The sequence below is a fragment of the Poecilia reticulata genome, linkage group LG2, assembly GCF_000633615.1.
Source record: "Poecilia reticulata strain Guanapo linkage group LG2, Guppy_female_1.0+MT, whole genome shotgun sequence".
Taxonomy (NCBI): domain Eukaryota; kingdom Metazoa; phylum Chordata; class Actinopteri; order Cyprinodontiformes; family Poeciliidae; genus Poecilia; species Poecilia reticulata.
This window is the reverse complement of record NC_024332.1, coordinates 29,511,375-29,521,535: the sequence shown is the minus strand read 5'-3', so window position 1 is coordinate 29,521,535 and position 10,161 is coordinate 29,511,375. Positions and strand designations below refer to the sequence as shown.

Below are 10,161 nucleotides of genomic sequence, written 5' to 3'. Positions count from 1 at the left end.
AGGTAAGAAAACAATATGCTAATCTTTGAACGTCTCACACGGTGCTGTCCAACCTATCATGTGGCACAACAGCGATCCGACTCTACCACGAAGAGCGTTAAACAGAGAAGCATCCAGTAGACCAAGTGGATCTCTACGAGAGCTGCATGACGGTTGCTCTTGTCAGATGAGAGCAAAGCTGCAGAAGATTACATCTGATGAAGAACTAACACTGCACTGCACCCTGCCACATTAAAAACATATTGGTGGCAGCATCATACTGTTTTCATGCTGTTCTTCAGCAGTGTTAGTCAGAATTGAAGGGAAGATGAGGAGAAATAAACCACACACAGTAGATGCTGAAATACAGTAAAAATATACACATAGAAATCTGTGCATCAGATATTTACAAACTCTGTGTGGCAATTGTACCTCATGCACACAATGTTTTCTGTTTATGTGTCAGGTAATTGGATGTTACCATGGATACTCAGCTTCCAGAAAGCTTTTTCTGCAGAAAAAAACAAACAAAAAAACATCCCAAAACAAATGTTGTTTTCCTTAAGTGTCTGTAAGCACACAAATGTCTTCGTACTGCACAACTACAACGAGGTCAACTGTTTTAATATTACAGCACAGAGTACATTACAGTAAGAATGTTCTGTCTTGTTTTCCCACAGAGGCTTTATTAAATAAAACCCAGTTTTGAAAATAGCCTTTCCTAAAATGAGTTTCTGAACTTTGTGAAACAGCTTCATTGATTATTCAAGCTCTCAGTCAATCTCAGTAATAATATGCATCATAGCGTGTTTCATTATTTCTTTTTTGTTTAACTATGGAAAACAGAATGTCTTGAATATTTTAATAGGATTTCAGCTCTGAAATGTTCACAAAATCGCCGGAGGGCTTGTTGAACGATTAAATTCTGTCCTTCCCATGCAGTGTGACACACAACGTGGTTTGCAGAGCTAAGGAAGACAACAGCAACTCAAATGAATGCATATCTTTTATTCATTAGCTAACTACTAAATAAAATGGCACACTGTAGATATTTTAATCCCACAAATTCCTAGTTGCACTTTGTTTTTCCAGATAGAGACATGAGGTTTTTTTTTTTTTTTTGCCTTCAAAGACAAAGCAAGTTTGCAATGAAAATGCTGATGATGTGTTCTATTTACAGAGGCTGACACAGAAAAATCACTGTTTTGTATGAAAATCAAACAAAGCAAACAGGCAAACAAGAGAAGTTGGAATAAGAACCAGAGACTGACCCAGTTTCCTCTTCGTAATTTAAACATTTGCAAATATTCACACAACAGTCACATTTAATTCTAGCATGTTTAGATTAGTAGTATGTATAGTCTTAATAGGGACCAAAAAACAATTGCATATTGTCAGTAATAACCACATAGTGAATAAAAAAATCTTTACAAATTTCTGGTATGTACAGTAAACACATTTTATTACACTGTTGCATTGTAAAAAATAACATTAACCCAAATTAGGGATGTCCGAACTTTCTGTCATTTATAAAGCATCATTTGATTTAAATTTTTTGCTTCTAATGATATATTTGGCTCTCCACATTCAACCATAGTCTTAAAAAAATCATATATTGTACTTGCTAAATAAACTTTAATGCAGAGAAGTTTACAAAAGTGCCAGGCTAATATTAACATGTGTACTCTGCCTTAATATGTGATTTGGCTAAAAATATATGTTTCATAGTAATTCCACCCAACAGTAGAATTACTGTTGGGTGGAATTCCACTGTTGGGATATGAAGCAGTAATTATCCTGCTTTATAAACTAATAACTTTGCTTTGAATGTCTCAAATTTAATGACAACTGTTTCAGCTGATGTTCACTAGTCAGACAATTACATTTGAGTACTGCAAAGACTAGGTCACATGACACAAGCCATGTTTACAACAAACTGTCATGCGAATTTTGAGCAAACCTTTGAGATGACACAAAAAGTAAAAAAAAAAAAGAATGAATGAAAGAAATAGAATGCGAAATAGGCATGTTTCCATCTGCACTTTTGGAGAAAATCAACCAGGCTATGCAAAGTTTAAATTGTCAAATGTTGACATTATGCAACATTAAGTTGCAAACTAGCATTCGCCACATATCTCAGAAAAATTAAGATTTTCAGGAATTTTATGCTATCGGCAAGTTAACATTTTTCTCTCATGTCATCTTGTATTGGTGACGTTACATGCTGTACAGAGAGATAGAGAAATAAATGTAATTTTAATAATAAAAACAGTGGGGACAAAAATGCCTCTCACATGCCATCTATACACAACATATATCGAATTAAATCTAATGTACCTTGTCCTGATAAAGCTGGACATTGTGAATAACATCAGCTTTAATCCTAATACGCACATTAGACTGGATCAAAAGCAACACACACGTTTTCAGGTTGTGTAAGGATTGGATGTTAAAAAAAATCAGCTTAATTTTGTCATATTTTTGCCTGAATTACACAGGTTTTGCAATACACCCCAATACCTGGCAAGGAAAGAATATGATGACTGCTTTAGATGGCTACTCGAAAACCAAGATTTTTCAGGTCAATAAAGTGCTGTGCTATTTTTCAAGATATAAACCTCCAAACCGCATTTGCAACAAGTAGACCTGGGATCAGCTCAGGACATCCCTAATATACTTTCCCTCAACACTACCTGAACCCCAATTTTTTTTTCTTTTCTTTTTTTGCTGCTTTGAACTAAAAAAGTTATAGCACACCACAAATTGAACAAACTTCTGACCTGATACAAATAAACATTGCATTTTGTACTGTTTTCACCACTTTCATTTTATAGCAGAATACTGACAAAAAAAGAAAAACATAAAAATATAGCTGTGCAGGTACATATCATGCATCAGCTGTGAATATTTGAGCACACTTGCTCTAATCAGAAAACAAGTAAATCCATGACAAAGTTGATACAAGAAAGGCAACAAATCAAGACATCCTCCTTGCTTAGCATCATGCTGCAATATAAAACTCGCTGTCATGCAGACACAGTGTAGAAACAGCATGTCTTCTGGTTGGCTGAGCCCTGGTGACAAGTTCAGTGCATTTGAGAAATAACTACGTATTTAACTCTCAGGGAAAGTCATATTTCTTGGCTTACTCTATTACCCCAGGACCTGATTAGACTACATTAAGACTGGATGATGTGCTTAGTTTCCTTTGAAGCAAGTCTTATGCATAGAAATAACTTTATCCGATTAACCAGTCATTTATTCAGATTTTCTATCAAACAGCTTAGTTGTTACGTGGGCTATAACGTCCCTCACTATAAAGACGCAAATGATTGAAGTAAAGGTGCCACATTTGAAGAGATGGCATCGTCGTCATAAAGGTTCGGTGGCAACTGAGAAATGAACAGATTGTCTGAGTGTCATCTATATCTATGCATAGTAAATAATTTGTAATGTAAAGTAACCCTTCTATCTGCATTTACCAGACCAAATCAGTGGCTATATGCATGTTTCTGTGTTGTGAATTTACAAAAGTGACATCATCATTGATCAGTAGAGTCAATAGTGCATTTTCTCATCTTCTATTAATAAAGAAAAGGAAATAAAATATATATAAAAAGGAGTTAGTTTTTTTTTCTAATATAAAAATAGTTGTTTAGCAGATGCTCACATATGCCTGAGGCCAATAAAATTTCTCTACATAAGAGGAATATTGAGACAGAGAATGAAATAGACCCAACTCCGAACAGCATACCAGTTAAACCAGTGACAGGTTTTCAGGAGGCAGGGTGCAACCAGGCCAAACAACCATGAACATACGCGCACGTTGATGGGCAATTTAAACTGTCCGATTTATTCCATTCAAATACTTTTGGTGTTTGGAAGAGAATATCTTCACCTGCACAGGGAGAAGATGCAAACAGCACACAGTAAGGTCCCGACCGAGATTTGAACCCAGGAATTTCTTGCTGCAAGGCAACACTGTGGACAACTGGGTCACTGTGCAGCTCTATACATGAACGTGCAAATGCAAATTTGTTTCAACCAGTTTTCAACCCAGTGCCATGGGTTGAAAACTGGCATTATGCACACAACGTGTCTTTCTGCTGTTCCCTGACATTTCAAACTCGAACGTATTTGCGAGCAACAGTAAAATCAACAATTGAGATGACTTTTATAGAAATGAAAAATACCGACTTGATTACTTACTTGATCTTTTTTTTTCATGCCTCAGAAGCAGGTGAAATTTCATAATTCTCAGCATTAACATGAAAAATTAATGACTTTGATTTGAAATACATCGATTTGTAACTTCATTTCAGTACATTAGACAACCTCTTTGAATTTTTTCGAGTTTTGCTTCATCTTTTTGTAAGTTAACAAGTGAAGTCTTTATTAAAAGATGTCCCTCTGCTTGCATGTACAGTGCAGGTCCTGAACAATAAACACTGAGGACAAACGTACAGAAGCCTTTAACTGCCTGAACTTGGAAATAAATTCAGAAGCAGTGTATCGTTAAAATGAGAACATTTTTGCATTTTAACAAGTTTTCCATCTCGCTATGACGTGAAAGTCTCACGTCACAATGACCTACTGCTGAATTTATTTCCCAGCTTTGGCGGTTAAATGCTACCAACTAAAGCAAACAAAGAAAATACTATGCTTGAGTTCTAGTTTGATGGGGAGTCAGGCTCAGGTGAATATTTCTATTTCAGTCTCTTGCAGAATTATTATTTTAAGATTCTCGTTTTATTTTTCCTATACACATTACAACCTGGTGTGTAAATAAATCTCTTTGCAGCCCTTTCTAAGCCTGAAACAAGACTCAACTGTTGGTCCAGATAATTTACTCAAATTCATTTACTTTCTATAACAGTAATTACAGTAAACACTGGTGTCCTTTCTTTGATGAGGTTGAGCTAACATATATAATTTCATCATCTAAATTATGCCAAACCTGACACTGACAAGGGGTCTTGTTGTGGGTCAGCAGCTATAGTTCATGCTTAGTCACACTGAGCAGACTTTTATTTTGTACTAAGCATTAAATGTGGTGTTATGGAATTACAGCTGCACAGCTGCACAAGAACTACAGGTAGTATAAATCAAACATTTAAACAGGGTTTTCGTTGCATATTTATCTTTTTATGCTTTTTTGTTTTTAGATTGCTTTGGTGTTGATTTAAGGACATTTTAAAATGGATGTACATTTATGTGTAATAAAGTTGCAGAAACTGCATTTGTACACATTTGCAGAACAGAAATAAAGACATCCGAACTGATACAAATTTTTGGTTACTAATCACAAGTGCAACAAGTATTGACTTAATCTAAAACATCTGCTGGTTGGGAAATAAAATGTTATCACCAGGAGGGTCTAAGTATACAAACGAGGCTAGTGTAATACTGTCATGGTACAGATAATCATTACATTTCTCCCACCTATCTGCTGGAGTGGAGACATTCACTGCATCCATAATTTATGTTTGTGGTAAAAATGAAGAATATTAATGTATTTCATATAATCGTTCTACAGTTAATCTTGAATGATACATTTTGATGAAGACTTGTGTATAAATCAAAATTTAACGTGAACTTCAATGCTTGATTTTCATACAAAAAAGTAAGAAAATTGGCAGAACAAGCTGCCTTATGTGTATCGCTGTCAAATAGCATAAGCTTATTTAGAGGTGAAGAACGTATCGTCTTCATGGCTCATTAATACTCATAAAATGCAGCCAATTTCAGAGTTAAAGCTCAGGCTCAAATTATTGTCAGTGATTCTCTTCAGGGTGAATTCAGTGAACGGGTGAGTCATAAGAGCCCTGAATCTGAGTTTTATGTTCATATTTGCACACTCAAACTCAACTGCAAACCACACTGGACTGAAGTGTTAAGTGGCGCTTCAAAATGAATAATTGGCCTCTTGAATCACTCGCTCTGTAAAGCATAATTCCCAGAAAAAAGCATTTAATATCTTGCACTGAAGTTTGCGGAGTTGAGAAAATTGTCCCTTTTTTAAAATTTCAAGTAGGATACCACACATGTGCGTCCGCACTGATCATTGCGAGGACAGGTGTTTTAAAACTGTGTGAATGTAGTTCGTTTTTCCAGAACCTCGAGGTAATCTGGATCAAGGTGAAGCTTTGCTTTCAGTTCCCAGTACTCGCTCCTGTTGGGTTCCACATAAACAGAACTCGGCGTTGTACAATACAGTATTGTCTGTTGTATTCTGTCTGGTTGCACATATTGATGCCTTGCATCAAAGTCTGAGGTATACTGATTTGATGAGTGCGCACCATGTCTGCAAGGTAACGTGTTGCTGTGGCGTCTGTTCTTGTCGGGTTCGAGTACGTCTCTATAGTAGCACGGATTGTCTCGGTAAGGGGTGGATGGCTTGTTAAGAGGCTCTGGAGTGGTGGCGCTGTACTCCGAGCTTATCACATTATTGGCTGCCTCTTCATCGAGGTTACCCAGAAAGGCGCTGCTTAACTCGTCAAAGTCTCTAAATCCATCCACTGATTTGCTGTCCATGGGGGTTTGTGCAGCAGTTCTGCATGTGGCTTCAGTAGGAGGTGGGATATACTCATATACATGCCCAGCTGATGTTCTTACTTTGGGAATGGATGCCTTTTTGTAAAGGCCATACTCCATGTTGAGAGAGCTAATGCAAGCATTCATCGATTCATTCTGCTCACTTTGACTCTTCTGGCGTCTCTTTTTTGTAGCCACAAACAGTCCCGCAGCCACAAACACAGACACAATAAATAAGAGGAGAAGGGCAAGAATCATTACAGATAAAGGAATAGTGTTGAGCTGAGTGTCGGAATCTAAAGATGTTTCTATAGTGATAGTGCTCCCCGGAAAGGATTCCTCGGAGGGCGGAATCATAGAAGCAAGTATATCAGAGTTATTAGGGCAGAAATTAGTCGTCTTAATGTATCTCATATCTTCCCCAGCCAGCTTCTTGGGGGAGCCACAGATGACGTTGTTTACAACTGTGCCCATGCTGAGCAGCTCCAGCCACATCTTCAGGTCTAGTATATTGCACGAGCAATCCCAGGGATTCTCGTATAAATCGACTTGAACAAGGGCTGTTAATTGATCAAGTACACCCCTGACAGGAAGATACCGCAAGTGGTTGTTACGAAGATTTAGTCTAGCTAATGTCAAGCCATTAAAAGTGCCTTCGGGCAAAGTTTTCAAGAGATTATTGTTTAAAAAAAGAAGCTGAAGTTTTGGGACATGTTGAAAAGTGTCCGCAGTTACTTCTTTAATGACGTTGTACTCTAAATATAAGAACTGCAGGCTCTCTAGTCCATAAAACATATTGGATCTAAGATGGTCAATCAAATTCCCATTAAGGTACAGTCTTCGCAGATTTGTCAAATCGCCAAAAGCTCTATCATTTACCCGAGCTATCCTATTGTTACCAAGATGAAGCAAATCTAATCCAGTTGCCTCAATAAAGTCTGAGCGATGCACCACAGGGATGTAGTTCCCTGTCAGATACATCTTTTTGGGGTTATATGGTTTAGGGTTCAGATCAGAGATCTGTTCAATCTTTCTCTCCTGGCAGTTCACATTCAACCCAAGGTCTGAAATCTGGAGATTGCAGGTGCAGGCAGCTGGGCAATCTAAAGGCACTGGAGATTTGGTCTGATATGACACAATTTGACCATAATTCTGTGGCTTGTTGGACGGGACACGGGCGGTGGGTTTTGATTTCAATTTGGCTAACTGACGAGGTCCCTTGGTCGGTCTCGATGAAGATCTCGCGATGCCAGATGCGGTGAAGGAGGCGCCAACAGCTGGAGTGGTCCTGTAGTATGCGTCAATGCCCAAATGAGGGGGAGGTGGCATCTCATACTCAGCAATGGCTCTCCTTGGGCACAGCTCTTGCTTCGAAACTTCGTCAAGGTCTCTTCCATGAAGCCGAAATGGGAACTCACAAACCACGTCCCCAACCAAGGCTGTGTACGAAATGCTTTCCAGCCAGGTCTTCAGAGCAATCAACTCACAGGAGCAGTTCCACGGATTCTCCTCCAGCTGTAACTCCACGACACTGTTCATGTGCTCCAGCAGACCAACGTAGGGAAGCACTTTGAGCTGATTCCCTCGTAGGTCTAAATGAGTCAATGGTACAAACTGAAAAAGGTTTACAGGCAGGCTAGATATTAAATTGTCATTCAGAATCAAGACCTCCAGATGTCGAAGTCTGCTGAAGGCATTTTGCTCCACATGACTGATGTAATTATAATCAATCTGTAAATACTTCAGACTTTCAAGGCCATGGAAAAACTCTTCCTTCAAGGCATCGATTTTGTTATTATTGAGATGTAATCGTTTTAATCCCTGCAGTCCATTAAAAGCTCCAGCTTTAACTTCTGATATTTCATTATTTCCAAGATTTAATATTGTAAGTCCTTTGTACTCAGCAAAATCATTGGTAGAAAGCTTTGTCAAAAGATTCCCAGTAAGGAGTAGTTGATACTGGGAGAAGAGCACTGGGCTTATGTCAGAGAGTCTTGCAATTCCTCGGCTTTCACAGCTCACAGTAAGCATCCCTTCTCTTTCCTCACAGGCGCACAGCTCTTGACAGATTTCCCCATAATGGCCAGACATTTCAACGGTGCACACTGACGTTGCACCGAGCAAAACATATGGAATCCAAAGCTGCATTTTCCTGCAAATAATGGCCAAACTTGCAGTCCTGCTAAGGTATCCTCAGTGTCATCTAGAATAAAAAAACAAAACAAAACAAAAACACATCGTAATGCGAATCTCACAGCAACTCTCACATCAGAAAGCTCACGAGTCAAGATTTTCTCCTACAATCAAGAAACTTTACTCTGAATTGAAAGGAACTTCTTCAAGCAGTGCAAAGGAAAGAAAAAAAAAAAAGCAAAGCGAGGTCAGAGCAACTACTAAGAACAAAACAAATGTCTGTGTAGAGAAGCCATATTGCATTTGCTTGCTGAAATGTGAAAAAGCAATTAAAACACAAAACACAAGCTTTCAATTGAACCATATACCTCAATTACGGCAGATTAACAGAAATTTAGCGTCTTACATCCAATACAGACACCCAGCATCATTTTCCCTCCAACTCCAGCTGGAAATACATACCTCACGCACATTGAAGAAGATGTAGGGTCTTTCCTGGGTGCTTCAGCGCATCTTTTTTATTTTTAATCCTTCGAAGCGAAACAGAAATAGGGATGTAGACGCAGCCGTCGTCACTAATGCACAGGAGAGGATGAAAGAAACGCTGATCAACCATAACTGCCAAATGCTTCTCTTTCAGCTCGCTGTGCCGGAGGAGACACGGCAGCGATGCTCGGTAACTAAGTTGCTGCTCTCTCTCTCTCTCTCTCTCTCTCTCTCTCTCTCTCTCTCTCTCTCTCTCTCTCTCTCTCTTTCTCTCTCTCTCTCTCTTTCCCTGTCTCTCTTTTTCTCTCTTCCTCTCTCTGGACGCGCACAAACACGCTGCCTCTCACTCGGTGGTCGAGAGGATGTCAAGTCATTTCATGCACAAAAAAATCAGCTCAGTGGAGCATCATGCAGAGATGCACCCCCATCTAAATTCACCCTCCACCGTCACCCATTCCTCAACCACCCCCCAAAAGATGTTGACCTACCTACCAGCAAGAAGTCTGCCAAATATATCAATGATTTAAAGTCTGAGGCGTGCTTCCTGCGTCGGAAACAACGCATCTTGGTTATTCATGCAGAAACCAAACCCAAAACAAAAGAAGAAGAAGAAAAAAAACGCCCTGCCAACGCCAAGTTGCATCAGCTCTTCATATAATCTGCCAGACCTGGAATAAGAAATGCCTGCAGGGGGGAGATAGCGATGCAGCCTGAAAGAAAAAAAAAGGATAACAGTGTCACTGTCTGTCTCTTTGGAGACATGAATCGATTACATCTTTTCCACCATCACTCTGGTTCTTCCTTCCCATAGCTTGTGGATCTGGACTAATCCAAAGTAAACTGATATAAGGTGCTGTTGTAACTTCTTTCTTTCTACTTTACACGTAGAAAGAATATTATGAATATTATATATTCTGTTTTTAATATTCATATAATAGGAATAATAATAAAAACAATAGTTATTATTACTATTATCATTACGTTTAATCACAATAACAATAGCTAGTCTGAATCGACTAGATCAATTAA

At 38.6% G+C, this 10,161-nt stretch overlaps 1 protein-coding gene across 4 annotated transcripts; it reads right to left on the bottom strand.

Moving 5' to 3' along the window:
• Positions 1-967: 967 nt before the first annotated feature.
• Positions 968-9,890, bottom strand: slitrk5b (SLIT and NTRK-like family, member 5b). Of its 4 annotated transcripts, none has more exons than XM_017303030.1 (3): positions 9,621-9,890; positions 9,109-9,221; positions 968-8,716 (listed from the first exon to the last, which is right to left on the bottom strand). In XM_017303030.1, exon 3 carries the CDS (start codon positions 8,659-8,661, stop codon positions 6,061-6,063), a length of 2,601 nt encoding a protein of 866 aa, XP_017158519.1. In that variant the 5' UTR covers positions 8,662-8,716; positions 9,109-9,221; positions 9,621-9,890; the 3' UTR covers positions 968-6,060. The 4 variants fall into 4 exon arrangements, with proteins under 4 accessions (XP_017158519.1, XP_017158515.1, XP_008398427.1 ...); XM_017303026.1 differs by having other exon boundaries at positions 9,625-9,890; XM_008400205.2 differs by lacking the exon at positions 9,621-9,890 and having other exon boundaries at positions 9,109-9,357.
• Positions 9,891-10,161: the final 271 nt, after the last annotated feature.